This window comes from Mycteria americana, chromosome 15 (assembly GCF_035582795.1).
Source record: "Mycteria americana isolate JAX WOST 10 ecotype Jacksonville Zoo and Gardens chromosome 15, USCA_MyAme_1.0, whole genome shotgun sequence".
In the NCBI taxonomy this organism is placed as follows: domain Eukaryota; kingdom Metazoa; phylum Chordata; class Aves; order Ciconiiformes; family Ciconiidae; genus Mycteria; species Mycteria americana.
Window position 1 is genome coordinate 3961185 of NC_134379.1, and position 21123 is coordinate 3982307.

Sequence of the window (21123 nt, forward strand, 5' to 3'; positions counted from 1 at the left end):
TGTTTGGTGCATGTTGAATAAAGAAACAAGATTCATTATTGTTTCAATATTAACTTACGTGAAAGCACATAACAACAGCTCACTGCTAGGTATACTTTTCCTGTTAAACTAATGTCTCTGAAAAACAAAACACCTCCAAATGCTACAACTTATTCATGACTAGTCTTTATGCTAATTGTAGAGCTAACTTATGTACAATCTCACCTTTTTTTCCTGCTTGTCTTTTTTCACCTTGCTATTCAGATAAGACTAAAAAAACCACCCAAATTATTCTGTCACAGCAAAGTTAAATTGAGTTGTCATTAACTTGAGCTTGTCTTAACTGAATACCTTTAGGAAACTTCTAAATTAGGGAAAAAACAGAATTAAAAAGTTAAACACTTACTTGATGAATGATGTAGCAACTCAAATGGCCAGGCAGAGTGACTGAGTACTATAAAGTTGCAGCTGACACAGCCAGATTTATAAGGCTGACAGGGCATGATGGGAGAGTGCCCTTAAAGGTACAGCTAAAAGTGTAATACAAGTAGAATTTAGTATTCTGAATAAAAATCTAATGAGATGGAAGATTCAAGCTAAGAGGTATCATTTTATGTTCAACCTGGGTTTTGGTATAGCATGCTGTGTATTTGCTAATTGTATTTTTGTTTGAAGTTTACTGCAGTTCAGAGTAAACGTGCCCTATGATTGGTCCACCATGGTATCTGAGTGACTGGGGAAAAAAGACTCCAGCTTAAAGAAAACAGGCAAATGCTTCTAAGTCTGTAATTGGAAACTTATGGGAGTAGAAGAGACTGGTTCTCATGGAAGCCTTTCCCAGCAGGTGAGGTACTTAGTTTGGAGAATGTGCAGCTGAATGCTGTTAGAGCAGTCCTGAGGGTGGCAGGGAAGAATTGGAGCTTGGCCACAGCCAGAGCTGTGCTGTAAGGGGCTTGTGCCTGTACCTCCACTATAGTCAGAACAAACTGCTCTTTGTTTCCTCAGAGAGATCTAGCTATGCCTTAGCTTGCATTTGAAGTTCATACAAGATCAGAACTGTTTGTTATTTAAATTTCATCAGGGTGATATTCAGACTGCTGCTGCAGCAGAACTTCCCTTGAGAGATAGAACTTCCCTTGAGACAAGAACTGAATCAGTCAAGGAACAAAAAAGAGTAGGGGGAACTTTAAGGTTGGTGGGCCCACAGAGTTTGGCAGCTCACTTGGTTACACAATCATATTTAGACTTTCCCAAACTTAATAATGAACATACAGTTTAGCTAAAGAGTGTTTTAAGGTATTTTCTCCTTACAGGTATTGTGTGAGTACTGTGTAAACAATGAGTGCCATATTTTAGTCAACAAATAGCACCTTTAAAAAAAAAAAAAAGCTTTCCTTCTGTGAGTCAAATGCATGACTAAGCTCAATACACAGTTTATAATGGCAGATATAATAACCAACCCTTTCTAAAATACTGGGCAAAATAAAAATTGTAACTTATCCTGGATTAGCTTTTCCTGAAATGCCAATATCAACAGCTTAATCACTTTTTAATTCAAAAATCCTCTCAGAGAAAATATAAAGTAAACTTCATTAGACTTGGACATGATGTTAGAGCAAAGAAATGCACTTCCTAATATTGATAAAATTCATTGCCTACCAGTAATGGGTAGCCATTCACTAGAATTCCAGTACTCTGACAGACTTTCAAAAAATCTTTTTAGAACGATAGGTCTAAATCACCTCGTCCATTCCTGGAATATTAACTGGGAAGGTACAGAATCTGAGATGCACCAGCTGCTTAATGCAAACAGTTGTCCTGAAAGCAGAGCCACTACCCTGCTCAGGGAAAAGATCTGAGCAACAAGTATGCTTTCTTACTGCCTTATCCCCAAGATGAGTAAATAGCAGCCCTGTTGCTGATGCAGCAGGGGATAGTCAGAAGTAAGCTTGCTGCTCCATCATAGATCACAGGACCGAATCATAGATTCATAGAATCTATGATTCGATGACAGTGCAAAGCTGAAGTGGTCTGTCAGGACCAATAGCTTGGACTGGCAGACCTAAGATGAACTAGGAAGGTAGTTACAGATCAAGAAACACGCTGCTTTACACATATACATTCAAAATATGCAGGGAAATTTGAAAGAAATTAACCTAAACTAAATACTCTCTTGCTATAGAACAAAAGTATTTATAAACTACTTACCTCAACAAGTAGTTCAATGTCTGAGACAGATACTGTACATTAAGGAATTAAGGCATTAAGGACTGTATGCAAAGCCAGCATTATTACTAAAAAATATGAAACTAATCTAGAAGTATTACACTTGTGGTTAAGAAAGAAAATCAACACAAGAACTCAACAGCGTCATCTGGCCTGTAAAGCTCACCAAGACTATTTTATGGAGCACAACAAAACGTGTCAGTGCCTTAAGCCAACCCTGGATTGTTGCTGATCCTTTGGTCTTTGTCTACCACACAGTAGTAACAATACCTTACTAGAGTAAGGGTGGATATTGGTCAGAGATAGGACCAGGGAACAATCTGTCTTTTATTCTCTCTGTTGATTAATTTTTTTTTCCCTTTATGATCCAGTGAAAATTATCCAAACCCAGTAATATTATCAAACACAGTTTATTAAAAAACGAACTAAAAAGATATTTTGATCAGCCAGTTTAGATTTACACTTCATAAATGAAACAAGTCATTCTCATCTTAGTTACAGAGAGGAAAAAAAGCAAGTAACTTACATCCATGAATGACATCCTCTCTGATCCGCTCGTCAGCATCATGCTATTAAGATGCAACTCTTCCTTATCAAGCCCACTCAGGCCAGGGTAGCTGCCCTGCTTTCCACACACACAGACACACAGACACCCAGCACATGTCTGACTCTGCAGGAGACAGAACAGAGAAGAGGATGACAAATGGCAATCAACAGCCACTTTTTAAGAGCCCAAGAACCTAGGTGAAGGTACCAGCCCTTGGCAAGACAGACCGATCAGAACTAGCATCTGTCAGGTCCTTTAAGTTCTAAGCGGAATTCCTCCTCCCTCCCTTTCCCTTTCCCTTCAAAGCTGTCATGAAAGACAATGATTTAAATCCACAGTTATACTTAGGGCCTACCTACTTCCTTAAAAAAAAAAAAAATAGGTCGCTTGGATTAGCATATGTTTAAATTTGCATTTAATTGCTATTCACATCCATCTTATTCAGCGGTTGAGTATATTTAGTTCCAGTAAACTGTGAAAGATGAAAAACAGAATAGGGATTACCTTTATTTCTACTAAGGCAGCTCAATTTTGTTTCTGGAAGACAGCTACAAAGCCAAGTTAATCTAGAAGAGAACAATCTGTAGAAGTTCATATATAGAAACTGCATACAGTATATCATCAAGGATCTGCAGGAAGAATATTTAAGTAATTTGCCTTGTTCTTAGTAACTTCTCCTCCTCCTTTACTCCTTAGGGTAAAGGATTTCCCTCTAAGCTGGGAAAATGAAACAGCAACTACCCTGCTGTAGACAGAATTTAAAAAAAAAAAAAAAACCAAAACCAACCAAACCCCAAGCATCTGTCCTAAGAACAACAGCAGTCTCCCTCTGTGTTTGATGCACTTTTGATTAACAGTGAGAGCAGGTTGGGAGTTAATACTAAAAAGAGAATAGACCCAAAGTAAACATCCACTGTATGGTTAGAGTGGACTCAAATATTAAATGTTCTCCAGCAGTTCCGCTTTTAGATAGCAAGACAAAAAGAAGGGATATTCAAAAGAACAATTGACTCCTTTATTTTTATCTTTTATTATGAGCTAATACCAGGATGACATTCAAATGTCAGATGGCACAATTAAGACAGTCTTGGTAGGAATTATTCCAGCATTCCCAAAATTACAATTTAGTACACGAATGGCATCAAATGTATGCATCACTCCCACAGAGAAAAATTACGAAATTCTGAATCTTATACCAGAATAGTTTCTGCATCAAATGGGAAAAGAAAAACTGCTGGTAACACAGCTGACCTATAAACCTTTTGTGATAATGACCTGCAGAACAAAATATTCCCCTATTTAACAACTAGTAAAAAAAAAAAAAATACGAGTTTTGTTCAAGTTTAAGATTTAATACTTTTATATGGTTAGCCACAACAGGTATTAACCTCAGTTTTACTATATTTTTGTAATGCTACAAAAATCCTATAAAATCAAATTATAGTGAATTTCTCAGTGATTATAATTAAAAAAGCGCAGCTTGTACAAAATAAAAAAAATAAGATTCTATACTCTAATGAAAAATTTAAGACATTTTTAAATGAACAAAAGAAAGCACTTGTTAAGCTCTCCAATATTCAATGCATTCTGCACGTATCTGAAATAGCCAGACAGGAGCTAGAACTCCACTCCCCTTAGTTCACGACTAGTAATTTTGACACTATTATATATATATAGAGGATCTATGTCTGATATTTTTACAAATAAATACAGGATAAACCATATTGCATAGTGTGTGCTTGCTGTCTGAGTCACACTCCAAAAGTTTCACAGTTATGGTAGGGAATTAAACTTATAATCTATGGGATGCAACATTGATAGTACATGAAATTTAATTTTAAAACCAATGAATTGTATCTGTAATTAATCAGTGAACTCAGACAAACAACTCTTGCCATTCTTGCCAGCCATATTAAACCAATTCTACTGGACAATTATATCCAGCCAACCAAAAAGCAACTGTTAGCTGTAACTAGGACCAAGAGAGATCTGCCTCAAAAAAAAAAATTTTTTTTTTTTTTTAACTAAGTTCCTTTATACTCAGTAAACATGTTAGGAAACCTGTGTTAACAAGTGGCACAGAGAGGCACTGCTTGAAGTGTTGCATATTTGCAAATATGCATAATACAAACACACATGAGCACTTTGATTTCAGTTTCACAACATGTCACCAGTGGCCGTATTGCCAAATGAAAAATGGCAATCTTCCAGTACAATTTATGCAACTGTAAGGTAACTTGATTTTCCTTATAAAACTAAAAAAAAAAAAAAAAAAAAAAAAGAAATTTTCCAACAAAAGGCTTATCGGGAAGGAAAAAAACCCACTAATTTTTGCTCCATCATAACCATCTTTTTTGTTGGTTCTTTGTTAGTATCTACAAGATACCGATGAATCCTTCTGACTTGCAAATTCTGGAAAACAGCACTCTGATTGGATTCAACATGCTTAGAGAGTTTTATGGCTTGGATCCTATGGCTCAAAAAGATTCAGTAGACACAGAGTAAGCAGAATCTATAACAAAAATCCCTACTGTTGTGAAACGCTAGAAGTAGACTTTGCACAGTTTGACTAAAGATAATGCAACGTGTGGCAGGCAAAAAGTGACAGGACTTGTATGCAGTTGCATGATCATATACACACACACACGCACACACCATACACACTCTAACTAGTGTAAAGCTCTGCAGATATTAACCCTTTCACCAGCTATGTTCATGGAAATGCTTTCTTTAAGGCAGGAAGTATTTAAGTAAGGTAAAGTTACCTTTATTTTATTCTTTGTACCTGTAAGTCATTTGTACAGATTGTGACAATTTCAGAAACATAAATAGTGTCCTTAGAACATGTTTCCTAAATTAAGTTGCTAAAGTTCTGACCCACTGTGGAAGACATTCACTGAAAGGCCATTTAACACTTTTCTCATACAATCAGCAAATTTATTGCCCCAGCATAGAAAAAAAATGTTGATAAATTTAGAAATGTATAATGGCAGGGAACTCCCATAAGCAAAATTTTATTAAAAAAAAAAAATTCTCAAATTCTTACCCACTGGTTACAAAAAGGTTTATTTCCTTATACTGTGTAGAATCTGTATATGTTTCCTGTGGTACTTCCTATATGTTTCTACTGACCTTGTATTCCAATGCACCTTTTCCTGATCTTTTATATGGGTAAGAATCTGACCGTATTTGGCTGTCGCCATCTTAAAGACTAGCGTATACAAAAGTGATGTTTCCCAGTGAAATGTCTGCTGAGGACAAGGATGAAATAAGCAGGACATGTATGTGAGCCCATGGCTTCCAGTTAAGCCTAGAACATAGCAGCATTGCCATTTGATTAGATCCATTTGTCTTTGCAGGAACAGGTATTTCAGCTGGGTAAGCAAGTGAAACAGTTCTCTCCCACCCCACATTGCCAAGCTGGTAATTGAGTGATTCGCTTATTGATTTGTTGTTTCATGAGGAGAAGAATCAGAACTAGAGCCTTTACTTTCTTCACAGCAACCAATTATTTTGCATTTTTAATTTTGGGATACTTTCCATAATGAGCTGAATCAAAAAATCTATTTGAAAAATATATATTTTTATATATATAAAAAACTCATTATGTTTTGAATGTGAAATACCAATTAATTTTATCTTTCATCTTTGATTCCACCCCATTGTAGGAAACAGCTTAACCAAGCTTGCATGCTAATTATTCCTCAGACGCAAGCATACAGGCATTTCATACTTTGCCTAGTGAAAGGGCTAACCCTCCTTGACACATTCACGACTAGACCAGTGATTCTGAAGCAACATCCTGACCCTTAATACTGTCAAGTTTCAAGCTATCAAGCTGAAAAATCCTTGATAAGGTGAGAAGATGTCACTGCGAATCAGTTAGATGATGTGCCTAGAGTTCTGCAATACCATTTTCTAAAGTTTTTTTATGCACCATTGATTGACAGAAAAAAATCCGTTTTTCTTTGCTTTCCAAGTTGCTCTGTGCAATGACTGACTCTTTGATACTGTCACTTTTTAAAAGTAAACCATACAAGCCCTCATATTTCAACTTCAAGGGGGCTTATGTCCGTTCTTTGTTTTCCACCTTCAAAGGCTTAAAAAAATTGTGTTGTCATAGATTCATGCGCAAGTGCTCTGGTCGTTTGGAAATCATGGGAAAAGCTTGTTTTTTGTATGGCCCAGAGTTTGGTTGCCGGATTGGAAGTGGTGCTGAGGCCTCTCCACAGACTGTCACATCCATTTGTTCTATTCCACTTGTCTCCATTGGATATTCCACAGGTGTCTGAGTATTTGATGCGCTGGCAGAAGCACCTCTTCCCCAGAATTCCCCAGGGGAAAACTTTACAGGGCTTTAAAACAAGAAATATAAAAATCAGAGATGAAGATATACACAGCACCAAGGTACGTCCTTTACTCTGCAGGAAGCTGAACTCAAATGCCTATTGAGAAGCATTTATAATTCTTCCTTCCACTTCCAGAAGTTTGAGAAAGTTTCCATGTCTAGCTTCTACCACGGTCTCTTGTAAAGTAAAATTCTCTCATTTGAGTAGTGAGGATATATTTCTAGATGATTGCAGAAGGAATTTTCTGTACTAACATGATTCTTTAGCGGCACATAAGTACTTAGGATGTTCTGAAACAGTTCTAGAGGAATGGTGTACTAAAGTCACCAGACAGTGAGGCTGTATCAGCGTTGAATAGCAAGCAAATTAGTACTTCTTGTGCTGCCAAACACCATAGATTTGTCTCTAATAATGTGGTTTGTAAAATAGGATCGATGCTGCACTTCTAACGGAAGTGATGGGCTTACTGAGAAGAAAGGCCGCATTTTTCATTGCTAGTGCAGATCTATTTCAACTACTTGCCAAAAAGTGTATTACAAAAAAGAAAAAAAAAAAAAAAGATACCTGACTGGTGTCCTAGGGCTACCTATGAATCTGCGAGGTGATCGAATTTTTGGTTCAAAAGAAAATTTCTCTTTTACGCTTTCAAGTACAGATGGAGCCACATACGTAAAACCCTGCAAAACAGGAATGAATGCACTGTAACTTACAGGCAAGATTTACATTTATGATCACTTGTGCAGTTATGATTGGCATGAAATAGTAAATGTAAATTCTAAAAAGGAGGGTAAATGTAGACATATGAACTTCTACTCTCTTCCTGAAGCAAACAGCAGGACTTTAGGGAATTCCTCACCCAGGTGCCTGCACCCCCCAGATATTTCTACTCAGATCACAGATTCCCACAGGCATGCTCAATTTAATTAATTTTGATCTACAGAATGGACATTGTTCTCTCTGCATGACTATGAAAGCAATCACATGTCCAGGGTTCATAATGCAACTATGAATTAGAATGCTGACATTTCAGAACATAAACAATGTCTGTCAGCTGTTTTATCTGTATAAAGAAAACGTCAGCAATAATCAAACTAAGTATTTTCAAAGCCCTTAAACATTTCAAACCTGTTGCAGAATGCGTGTTTAAAATGATGACAGTTTGCTTCAAGTATCAGGTGGTAAGACTCAACAGAGTTCATTTACCTGAAATGCCCTCCTGTTTCCAAGTAACGCAACATACCTCTCCACAGTTACACGCTCGTCCCTGGCTCACTTACCAGAAAGACCTGGTTGGCACTTTCACTGAGAGTAGAGTCATCTGGGCTATCAACAGGTGTCTGACGTGTAAACTTTGAATCAAACTGGCTCACATCCTCTTCAGATTGCTTTGCAAAAACAAAATGATTAAGGGTTTATATTACAGATATCAACCAAATGGCTTAGCGGTGATCAGTGTAGCCTCTGGATGGAGTTCATTCCATAGGTTTTTGGCAGAGCTCTGCTGTAGTAAAACCCTGGAGTGGTGTCGGAATCCTGTCGCTGCCAGTGGGAGGTCACTATGGGCACTGACACTGAGAAATAAAGGCAAGGGGGAGGGGCAAAAATTATGGATCAAAAAGGAACACAAATTAAAAAGATGCCTTTAAAAAAAAAAATCTCAAATTACAAACAAAAAAAACCCGTTTAGAAATACAATGCCAGTTTCTTGCAAGTTTAGCCCTCGTCACAACCAGTGTAACACAGTTGCAACTATTAGTTTTTGGAAGCCTCTCCAGATAATTTCATCCCATTTTTTCAGATACAGAAGTGTTTATATTGTGAGGGATAGATGACAACTCTGGAATAAGTGACTATGAAGAATATTGCTTAATTCAGTCAAAGAACAACAGACATAATTCCAAGATCCCTTCTCTCATTCATAAGTGTAACTGAAAAGGCAGTATGTATTCATTTGTGCAGGCCTTCATGCAACCACGGAAGCACATTTTCAAAAGCCATCTGGTTTGTACAAGTAACTTTCATAAAATCTGCTAACAACAGAAAAACCCAAAACTATCTTCAGATAATTCGTTTGGAAATACCAGTCTTGTGTCATTCTAAATTTCATTCAAACTGGTGAGGGAAAAAAAAAGGTCTGGAGTCCCCATGCTGTAGTATGCTCAACATCGGTGATGCCTAAGTCAGTTTAAAGTGAGATTTTTGGTAGTCGGGAACTATCGGGGTGGCAATACCCATTGCTGCTGTAGCTAATTGTACCCAGAGGGAAAAAAAGGCAGACACCCCACACCGTCAAAATATCAGATAGGATAATAGAGGCTTACTCATCACATCACTGGTTTGAGGTAAACTTTAATTACTGCCTATAATGCACAAGAGGCACTGTAAATATTAATAAGCAAACATACAAAATGCTTAATTAGGTGACTTCATTGACTTCTGCTTAGCAACTATTTATCATCTTAGCTTCAACCAAGTACTGACTTACTGTATAATGTTTAGAAGCAGAAATTCAGAGATAACTGCACTTGCAAGTCTGTTTAACCCACAGATTAGAAGCAGGAGGAATTAAAACTGAAGCAGAACCTTCTTCCTCCAGGAGACTGAACAGAAGGATAAATTAGCTCTTAGCCAATTTTTGCCACCTTCTCACATAAAATAAGCAAGATTCTATTCCAGTGACGGCTAAGTACCATGACTACAGAGTAATAAGACAGAACAGCATGCTCATGACAGCCAGTATTTCATACTGTGTGGAGACTTAAAAGAAAGAGTTTTTTTTAAATGTTGATATAGCATCAGTTGTCGGGGAAAAAAAAGAAAACCAAACCTGCATCAGGTAGTTTCTCTCTTTAATTTGACAACAGTGAATCTGAGAACCAGTAACCTAAGTTGATGCATTTGACTATTTAAAGTACCAGAAATCAATGGCACTCCAGTTTGTAAGAGTGAGCATTTCTAAGTTTTAGATTCCACATTGTTTAAGACCTTTCCTAAAGGCATACAAGGAATATCTCACAGCATTCTGAGTACATACCAATAAAGGTTTAAAAGGAGGTTCCACCTTTCGTGCCAACAGCTCATCCCAGTTAATGTGTCTGAAGAATGGGTGAGCCTACAAGAGTTAGCAATAGTACAGAGTCATAATCCACCTTCTGGGTATAAATCACAGAAATTTAAGAATTAATAAGCATGTTCTTTTCAGACCCTCTCTGTGGTGTCTGTCTTTCCAAAATCACCTATGGGTCTAGTGTAATATATTCTGCAGCGCTACATCAGAGTAGCTGGAAGAGCTGAAAATTGATACCATACCTCTGAGTCAGACAACGTATGTCCCTATCATGTTCTCCTTGAAAGTATTAGGAAAAGTCAGTTGACATGCAAAATACCTCTACATTTTTCAACTTTAAAAGTTAGATATCTAAAAATAATGACAAAACACTGTATTAATGACAAATTATCAGAACTGTGAAATAAGGAGGACTCTCTAGTACGTTGTTAATCTCACCACAAAAAAATCAAGCTGGAAGCAACAAGAAATAGGCCTCTGCCTTAACTTTTAACTTGCAACACTGAATGCAAACTAACAGCGTTTCTCCCTTTAAAAAGCTGCACTAAATGCAACGGATAACAGGGTTTTTGTCAGACTGCTAGAGTATCATTGCTCTTACATGGTTGACTGTACAATTAGCATTGTGCAACTAGCAGAAAAGATCTACTGGAAGACCGAGCTAAAGAATAAAAGCTATTTTCCAAATCTCAAATTACCAAATAGGTAGACAGCTGCTTTCGTTAAGTTTTAAAGCATTCAAGTTTTGATCAGTTGTCACGTGTAGCTGCCTTTTTGCTCATTACACTTCAAGACAGACATACTCTCCCTTCCCTGATGTACCCTCAAAGCTGGTTTATTTTCAGTGAGGTAATTTAAGAATTCTTCAGTTAAGCGGAAGTTACCTGAACTTCTCCAGCATCTCCAGGACCAGCTCCTAGACGTGAGGCAGCATTTCTTTTTAGCAGCTTAAGGAGAAATAACATCCAAAAAAGAAAAAATTAGTTATGCTGTTATGACTAGACTAGTTCTGACATGAATCATCATTTGAATGAATACCATGCAGAATGAACACAGAAAATCTGCATTTGTTAGAAAACAATTGTATTTTCAAGGAAAATCACTTTCTGTACCATGCAAAACCAAGACTGACTTAGTAGCAAAATAAGCATGGGCTGAATAGCCATAGTGGTATCATCATATTTCTACTTTCTACATACACACGTAGTACCGACATTCATTAAAATTCTACCTTTTTAAGCAGATCTCTGGCTTCTTGTGTGAGGTAGGGAGGCAAGTTGAGTTTACACTTGAGAATCTTGTCAATTGTTTTCTTTCTGTTCTCCCCAGTGAAAGGAGGCTAGAAAGCACCATTGTAATGGGAGGAAAAACAGGACTTGTTCAGGTCTCTTATTTGTGTACACAGAACTCACTTCAGTAATTTATAAAGCAGGTAAAATTACTGGAAATGGGACTTCCAAAGAAGTGTTTGGATGAGAGCAGCTCATGACTGTAGTCAACGTAAGTGTAGCTGTATTTTAGTTATATTTCTTACTTGCAGTCTTTATATGTACAAATATACGCGTATTTATACATGCATCTGAATTAGAATACAGGTGACTACAAAAGCTACGAAGAGAAATACATGCAATTATAACTGTGCACCTACTGCTCCAGTCAGCATGTCATACATTAATGCCCCCAAACTCCACCAGTCCACAGCACGATTATGCCCACTCCTCATCAAGATTTCAGGGGCCCTATAATCAGAAAAATGGAAAATATGAAAGTATTTTAACATGCTTAATACTAATTCTGACTACTAGTTTTCAAACAAAACCACTTTCATCAAGTAAAATTTCCATAAGTGACTGAACATATGAACTATCAGTTAAAAAAGGCAAAATTTAGCCATTACCCCCAGACCAGAGTAATACTTTTCTATTTCATCATGCAGCTCACATGTATTCAATTGTTCCACAGAATGTGTGTGTGACTGTTCCATCGTGAATAGATTCTTTACATAATCCGAAGTCAGTCAATTTTACATGACCTGAAATTAAATATATAAAATTTAACAACTTGCCAGAATTATGACATTTGTATAAGTAACATTAAAAAATAGGAATTCTTAACATGGATACGTAATAACTCTGAACTACTTCCAGGTATCTTTAGCTGTCTGACAAAGCAATAAAGCTATAAAACAGAATGAGGTAATCACACTTAGAGATAAAGCCTCTGCATTATACCTGCATAAGAAAGTGTTGCCACTTGGTGAAGAGAGACAAGACAAACTACCAAAACTTATTCACATATAGACAAATATATTTAAACATAAAGATTGTAGAGCATCATTCAGATAAGAAAGTAGGCTATCGAATTTTACTGCTTGCTTCAAAGTTCAGAGAGGAACCTTCAACAAATTGTAAAGTGCCCTGAATAATTCAGTACAAAGACTTAGACTAAGTAAGTTGTTTAAGATAATGTGAAAATACCGGATGGTACAGATTGCCAGACTAATCAGTGTCATGCAGTCAATTTAACTGCATTCAGGAACTGCTACTACTGGCAGGTAAAGTGTCAACAGCTAGGTAAGTCATTTCAGCTACAGATGATTTGGCATCCTAAATTGCCTTTCCTAACTGACATCTTCAGTCATCCCCATTACTAGAATGTCACTGATGCTACACTGAAGACAGATCTTTACATACTTTACAATGACCCAGTAGAAGAAAAATTGCAGAGCTGCAGAAATAGCAAGTCAACCATTCAAAAAATGCCTGTGTCTATACACATGGAACTTGGAGCTTGCTGTGGCCTATTAAAGCCAAAGAAGCTGTGTTTAAGTGCAAGCAATTAGCTTTGGCAATTCTTTAGTTATACCAAGAGTGACAACAAACGTGCCATTGTTCTAAGGAAATTAATGTGAGAGTGAAGTGTTGTGACCTTTGAAGAATTTTTTTTCAAATTATTGGGAACATAACTGTTACTACATTTCTACCTTGATGATTAAGCATGATATTTTCTGGCTTCAGATCACGGTAGATGATTCCTTTTTGATGCAAGTGCCCCAGTGCCATTGAGATTTCTGCCAAGTAAAAGCTGAAAGGAAACGTGCCACAAAATTAGACATATTCATGCAAATCATGCAAAGCATCTTAAGCACTAAGACTATTACGTACATAGCAACAGTTTCTTGAAAGTATCATTAGAAGTGTTTGAGAGAATAAATGAGAGAAACAATGATGCCTTTGAGGTCAGTTTGCCAAAAGGCATACAGACTCCAAGATGAAATACAAAATTACGCCATTGGCATTAGGTTTACCTGTTCAGTAGCTATCTTATCATGAATATATTTGGAGGAATCTGAATTTACCAGTTAGTGGTTAAAATAATGCTTCAATCTGTATTACCATATCTAGATGGCAAAGTTGAAGAAAAAAAAAAATGAAGCTAAGAAGGTAACCGGCAGCAGCCAGAGTGCTAGCCATGGAACAGTATTACAGCCCCGTATGTACATCAAAGCTTTTCTAAAGCATTTTTGGCATGCACGGTAGGAAGATACAACTGTATTCAGTTGTGTGAAGCCTAATCAATAAGGGATAATTTCAACTTGTTTATATGTAAAATACCACTACTCAAAAGGCTTTTTCTCCTTCATTAGCATAATTACCTTTATCACTTCACACATCTGATCGTTAGAATACAGCCATTACAGTGACTTGGAAATTCTGTAAGTGGCTGGTAAAATTGTTCGTGGATCAAGAACAAAAACCCCCTGCATTTACAGCAAGTCTTTCACAGTCTTTTCTCCAACACCCAAAACACCTCCTTTTCCACAACCCTATGTAATACAGCCTCACTCAGCAACCATCAATGGACCCTCTTCTGTAGTAAGACTGGCACAAACGGGTAAGTACAGAACACATACATCTTCCCAAAATCCAGTTAACTGCTCTTTTCACTAGACTAAAAAAAATGAATGAGTAGTTACAGTTTTTCAAGTCAGAATATACCATTTAAGGACTTGGGGGGAAAAAAAAAACCCAAACCTATTAATTTACCGAAACAGTTTCACTTACCAAGCTGTGTCTTCCATAAATATCCCTTCTCTCTCTAACTGCATAAATAGTTCTCCTCCTGTCATGAGAAAAATGAGATTATACTCTATTAAAGTGCATTTTACCATTTTCAGTCAGTCAAAAGTCTATTTTCTAGAAAAACTACAAGCAACAGATATTTGTCCTGCTCCACAGAAAGTTGTTTCACAAAAAACTGAAAATGTACTGTTCTGTTATTCTCAGAATTCTGTCAACTAAAGAAATGCCAAAAGAAATCAAAACAGCATGCTGAAAAAAATAACAGTGTTTCTGTCCCTGTTTTCTCCTATTGTTGTAACCTGAGCAAACTGCTTCTAATCTGTGTCTGTTTCTATCTGTGAAATAAAGATAACACTTTCTTGATTCACCAAGAACCTGCAAGGACTAAAACCTCAGGTACTCCATATGACTGCATAGGATCTAAGTGTAACATACAGGAATTACAAGCCTCATGGAAGAAAAGGTATTAAAAATCTTCCTCTCCCATACTATCATGAAAAAGAACTATTTTATGTTTCATTCATCTTTATTTTATTGAATTACAAGGTTTATTTATGTTATGCTATGTATTCTCAATGCTAACCTATTTTACATTTTTAAGACACCATGCCAACAGATAGCTGGCTTTTTATAAGCAGAATAAGAAATCCAAATTCTCAATTACGTAAAATAGCAAGAAGAGGTAACAGAATTTCATATACTGACCACTGAGATACTCAAGGATGAGGTAGAGTTTTCCACCAGTCTGAAAGGCATAAATTAAGTCTACGATGAAGGGATGTTTCACTTCCTCCAATATATTCCGCTCTGCTTTTGTATGAGCTGTATCCTTTGCATTCCTTACAATCATTGCCTACAAAAAGCAGAGAGATGTGAGCACAAGAACATGCTAAGGCAGACTTTTATATTTAATTCCCTTCTGAGTTTACTAAATCACAACACTACATACGATTCAACAACATAATTTAAAAAAAAAGAAAATTTCACCATGACATATACATAACTTGACAGGTTTCTTGCGGAAGTTTAATTCTTTATTTATCTCATAAAATCATACAATAATTTAGGATGGAAGGAACCTCCTGAGCTATTTAAATTAGCTGCTAAGAACTACACAGACAGAACAATTTAGTTAAAGACTAATTATCATTCCGACTGTACCTGGATAACAACTGTATATATCACAGATAAAATTTAAATTAATTTTAGGTATATTATATAATTAGATAATTGTAACAGCTAAAGGGAGGGGTAGATTTTTTTTTAGATTCAGACAGTAGTGAAACGTGAACATTCAGGTTACCTTTTTAAGAACTTTCATGGCAAATATTTTCCCGGTGTTTGCTCCAGTTACTTTTCGTACTTGAAATACCTATACAACACCAATACAAAAGCAATCACATATTATGACTGCATGAGATGTCTTAAGTTAAAAACAAACTTCTGCGAAAGAGAGATGAGATCACCTACAAACTGCAACGCTGCCTGAAGAAGAGCTAGTCACTGGAACCAGAACCAGTTTGGGACATTTTCTACTGCCACCAGCTGGTGAGGCTCTGCCAGTGACCTCAGTCCCACGACACCAACGCTGGCAGCGCGGAGGTTACCTTCTGGCAGAATGAACTCTTCAGAAAACAGGATGGGAAGATTAGACCTTGCCAAAGGCAGCAAGCAATCACTTTAACCGCCTTCAGCGTAATGGATTTACTTCTGTAGAAAAGAGTTCCTTACCTTTCCATAGCCACCTTTGCCAAGTACGCGTAGTAACTCAAAGCACTCTGGTCGGATCTTTTCTGGACCTCTGTTTACACTAGTTTCTGAAATCTCAAATTTTTCACAATGTTCCATGCCACTGGATAAAACCGAAACAAGAATATAAGACTACCTGATAATCAAAAAATATCAAATGAAAGTAAGCAAGCAAATTACTTTCTGAAAAGCATACAGTGTATCTGACATAACTGAATGACTGCTTTGGAGATTTAGAGAATTGTCAGCATCAGAAATTTTATTTAGGTGTGTGCAAAGCAGTAAGTTGCAACTTGCACAGAAAAGGTCACCTGCAAATTTTGGGGATTTACAGTATCAAGATTTCCTTCAGATTCCTTCGGTTTTATGCATAATAAATCTCTGTATTACACCAGAATTAAGTTTAAAGGACCAAAGCCTCAAACTGACTGAGATATTCCTACAAGACCTCAAGTAAAAGCAAGGCTTTAAGGTGTGTTTAAGTTTCAAATCACATTCAGCAGCCTGAACAGTCATGGTGAGACTTCTATAACACAAATATCTTGCAGAAAAAGTATAACAAAAGAAGTCTCACAACTCTGAACATGCCACAAAAGAAGACTGAACTGTAATTCAATGATGCTTCTAAATTAGGCTACAGTTCTGCAAAAGACTAACAGATTGATGCTGCTAAAGTAAATGTAACTGAACTGTTTTAACTATCACTGCTTTCTTCTCACAACGTGGTATGCTGAAACAATCTGGAAATCTGTAAATGAGGTAATGCTAAAGGTAGCTGTCTCCTGAACTTCAAATCAGAACTTCTGAATTCCCACCTGCTTCAGACTGCTATGCAAATCTGCAACTGGAGCCTTTATAAAACGAACAGAACAGACAGTGCAGTACATTGATATTACAAATATTATTCAAGTACGATAGATAACGTTAGGAGAAACAAGGATTAAAAGACAACAGCAAGTTTTGCCAGAATTTTTTTTTTATTATTATGATTTTATTTCAAGATACAATTCACAAATTTTAATGTGAAGAAATAGTGAAGCGACTAGAAACAACTCAAAATTTAACAATAATAACAACATTTTCTATTTAACTTAACAATGTAACAAAATTAGAAGTTATATGTAGTTGGCATGAATGGTACAGAACATTTTCTAGCAGCAACTTACAGGTCATATTGGCCAACTCCTCCATGGTCCATGCTCTCACTTAACTGACCCTGGGGATGGGAGGGGTAGAAGGAAGATTAATTATAACAAAAGAAAAAAAGCAGTGCTAAAAATAAATGCACTGATGTGTTTTACAACTTCTTAAATTATACATGTAATAATTATATCTATAATTTATATTATATCATTAAATAAGCCTAAAGGTCAGGAATAATAAGTTACCAGCAGAAGATAAGAAATCTACAAAATTCTGCGCAAGACTTGCAATACTTCCACATATTTCAAATGGTCACACATGGAACCACTGTTTTACCTGACTGCATTGTTACTCAATCACTTAAATATTAAAGGTAACAATTCACACACCCCCAAGTGAATCTGAAAAATGTTAAGGTACCGCATTGTTTTTTACATTTGCTCTTACATATGAATTTTAAAATCTTATTACAGTGTTATGCAAATTAGAAAAATAGTAAAGATTATATGAAAGGATGAACTGGGATTCATACGCACTAGAAACAAAATCTACTGAGAAGCTTGTATTATTCTATATTGATAATAATCAAATCCCAATAGTAATGAAAGAATTAAGCTTTACTCTGATGTTAAATACCTTCTCTGACCAATAATCACCCCGATAGATTCATGCATGCAAATTTTACTAAAGAAGGGTCAAGCACTTCAACATCAGAACTAGTCACCATTAAAGAATGTAGTTCAATTCGGAGGAGATATTTTCTTCAAAGAATTTTCAACTTGATCCCTTATGCAAGATAATACTTCCCTGTAACTGTGGCTCTACATGGCAAAAGAAGTGCAAACCAAGCAGACAGCTGGAATGAATGCAAATAGAATTTAATGGGCAAGCTTCTAATAAGCTTCATACTATACCTTAACATTTCTATTTTTAAAAATACGTATGTAAAATAACAACGGCAAGTTAGTGAGGAACAGCCTGGAATCTACAGACTGAATATGGATATATTGAGTGACGTGTGAAATTCAGAGAACTGGAAGGGAAAAAAAACCTGTTGAGATCTGCAAAAAGCAGATGCAGCCAAGGAGTGCATTTTTAAGTAGTATACAAGCAAAAACACTAACCAAAGAAAATTAGAAACTTTCAATAGCTTCCAAGCCGTTTAAGCTTACAGAGGCTGGTTTATTTTGGTGGGTGACCTAGAGGGGAGTTTAACTCCTGGTTCCACCTACTAGCACCACAAGCAATTACGGAGTCCAAAAGTTCAAGTTTGTTTCCAGGTCAGAGAGCTGCTAGCTCATGTCCTCTTGATAACATTTATTAGAGAAATCCAGCTTATTGACATCTGTTTCACAATAAAACCCAGTAAAGCTGCCCTTGACCCTACTGTTAGATGCCAACAAATGAATTTTAAAAAATTCAACAAACACGGAGAATAAACACCCATCACGTTCCTAGAACAACTTCTCAAGTTACCCAACGGTTCTGGCAAAGTTCACACATGCTACTCTTCCCCCTGTGAACTATGGTTTTCATTCTCACTATTAACTCAAACAAAATTCACTTTAGATACCATTCCACTATTTTCAGGATTTCTTCTCATTTCACAAACCCACAAAATGCAATGGTATGCTGGCTGGAAGGCTAGCCGGCCTTCAGTCTATACTTATTGTTTCATTTATTACAAACACAAAAATTAAGGCTGCATTAATTATTATGGTGAAAAAAAACAAACAACCACACGGCTTATGAGTAAACTCTCCTTTTAAAAGATTCTTCAGATTTTCTAGAACAACCGTGCCTATTCAAAACTACAACTGATCTGTTCTCGCTGCTACTAGGCTTACACCTTTCAGGAGGTACCAGGGACCAGCACCACAGAGATTAAACAAGATAGTCCAGACTTTACACCTTGCTCTCTTCCAGTTTAATGATCTCAACTGCTCTGGCTGCAATGTCTTTCTGATCCCTGCAAGACATGCACAACACCTAGAGATAACTGTCAGTTAAACATTTTTCCCTTTACACTTTCCTGACGCTTCCCCTTCTTTCCTGCTCTTGTATTCTCTGCTTTTCAGTTCCGTTTTAATTTCAAGTCCATTCTCATCCTCCTTTAGCTGTTTGCCAAAAGGCACCTGAGAAACAAATTAGGTTGCCAATGTGCATTCATGTCCACAGTTCTGCCGTAAAAATTTCAGTCATAGCAATTTTTTAAGATCCACAATGAGTTTTTTTAATTGTTCCCTGCGACTGAATTATTGGAACGTGAGAGAGAACAAATTCAACTTTCTTGCCATCCCCCTTCGAACCTGTTCTTGGCAGCATTAACAGTGTGATGCAAGTGACATTTTTTTTAAGCCAAGTACTTTATTGATTATTGAGGTGACAGACAGTGCTTTTTCCTGCAGGTTGAGAAGCATTCAAGCCTTCAGCTGTCAAACAATGTCTCTACAGTTTATATGCAGCGTGGGTATCCCAACCCTGATACAGAGTATCTGGTTATATCAAAGACTCCAAGACTGTCATTAGTATTTAAACAGCAAAAAATAAATGCGGTAGCAGTTTAAGCAACAGCAAACGTTTAATATACAAAACAATATAAAAAAGCAACAGTAGCGCTAGAAAAATATAAACAGAGATCTTGTAATAAAATTCCCCCAAAGCCTTAACAGAATCTACATGAACATTACAAAATGACAAACTACAGATTACAAGGCGAACCGTTTACGAAAGCATGAGATGGGGATGCACGTTGATCCATACAGACGGCTAACGTCGCATTTTAAAGCTTTGCTTTTAATTTTGCCGCTAGAGCAACGGCTTTATACAGTTCCAGAACGATTAGCATTTCTGCACTGACGTTAACACATGTGACAAGGAAAAAAAAAAAAAAAAACCCGCTGCGGCACTCGTGCTAGGAAATCCAACGCAAAACTTCCAAGGGAAAAAGCTCCCGCAAGTTTGGCGCAGCCCCCACCCGGCAGCCAGCCGGGGCACAACCGCCGGCCGGCCGCCCCCGGCGGGGCAGCCCTGCTAGCCAGCTGCCTAACACCCGCTCCCACCTACGGGCGCGACGCCGCTTCCTTCGCGCGGATGGGAACTCCCCGGCCGCCTCCCGGGCGCTGCGAGGCCGGGCCGGGCGCGGAGCCCGCTGCCGCCGCAGCGCTGCCTCCCCCGGCGCAGCTGTCGGGGCCGCGCCGCCGGCTGTCGCCGGGCAGGGCGCGGTCGCGGCCGCCTCACCTGCGCGGGCCAGGGGCGGCGGCCGGCGCCGCGCTCCGCCTCGCCCGGCTCCCGCCCCGCCGCAGCCGCAGCGCGGCCCCTGCCCGCCTCCGCGGCGGCCCCGCCGGGCCCGCGCCGCTCGGCCACCGGCAGGATGCCCCCCGGCGCGGGCCCGCGGGCCGCCTCCCGCTCCCTCCCCTCAGGCCTGCCCCTGGCGCCGCTCCCCGCAGCGGCCTCCCGCTCCCTCCCCGCGCCGCGCCGGCTCGGGCTCCCCCCTCTCACCCCCTCCTCCAGCTCCTCGTCCGAACCCGCGTCCTCAGGCTGGTCCAGGTCGATGTCGAACACGCCCGCCATGGCGCGGGTGCGAGCCGCGGCGCCGCCGCCCCTTCCTGGCTGTGCTGGGTGCGCGGGGCCTGGGCCGCCTCATGGGCCCGCACCCCCCAACTCCGCCACGGACGCCATCACCGGCTGCCCGGCCTCAGCGCGCCTGCGCCCCCGCCCCGACTCCGGGCTCCGCGCAGGCGCACAGCCCCTTCCGGCATTGGCCGGGGCCGCACTGAGCATGCGCAGCGGGGACACCGCTGGGCGGACGGGCGTGGTGCGGCGGAAGAGCATGCGCAATGCGCGCCCGCCGGCCTTGCTCCTGGCACAGAGCGTGCGCAGAGGACGCAGCGAAGCCGCTGGGCAGGAGCATGCGTATAACCCTTTGTGAAGCCCAGAAGACTGACCTTTATACCCGACCTGCCCGGCGTCTCTTCTGAG

At 38.7% G+C, this 21123-nt stretch overlaps 1 protein-coding gene across 2 annotated transcripts; it reads right to left on the reverse strand.

Annotated features, from left to right (window-relative positions):
- Positions 1-3763: 3763 nt before the first annotated feature.
- On the reverse strand, positions 3764-21110 carry RPS6KB1 (ribosomal protein S6 kinase B1). Of its 2 annotated transcripts, none has more exons than XM_075517910.1 (15): positions 21090-21110; positions 17166-17215; positions 15982-16102; positions 15554-15622; positions 14956-15103; positions 14233-14290; positions 13152-13252; positions 12110-12200; positions 11817-11907; positions 11400-11507; positions 11053-11115; positions 10136-10213; positions 8379-8486; positions 7666-7778; positions 3764-7107 (listed from the first exon to the last, which is right to left on the reverse strand). In XM_075517910.1, the coding sequence occupies exons 2-15, from the start codon at positions 17195-17197 to the stop codon at positions 6870-6872; spliced, it is 1419 nt and encodes a 472-aa protein (XP_075374025.1). In that variant the 5' UTR covers positions 17198-17215; positions 21090-21110; the 3' UTR covers positions 3764-6869. The 2 variants fall into 2 exon arrangements, with proteins under 2 accessions (XP_075374025.1, XP_075374024.1); XM_075517909.1 differs by lacking the exon at positions 21090-21110 and adding an exon at positions 20644-20925.
- Between the last annotated feature and the right edge of the window lie 13 nt (positions 21111-21123).

Bases quoted from the DNA above. Each gene is read 5' to 3' on its own strand.
- RPS6KB1 (XM_075517909.1), bottom strand. From the start codon at position 20,715: ATGGCGGGCGTGTTCGACATCGACCTGGACCAGCCTGAGGACGCGGGT. The intron at 15,623-15,981 runs GTAAGGAACTCT...GGTGTTGTATAG, and splicing joins GCAAAGGTGGCTATGGAAAG to GTATTTCAAGTACGAAAAGT. The intron at 7,779-8,378 runs GTAAGTGAGCCA...CCTGTTTTGCAG, and splicing joins GTGCCAACCAGGTCTTTCTG to GGTTTTACGTATGTGGCTCC.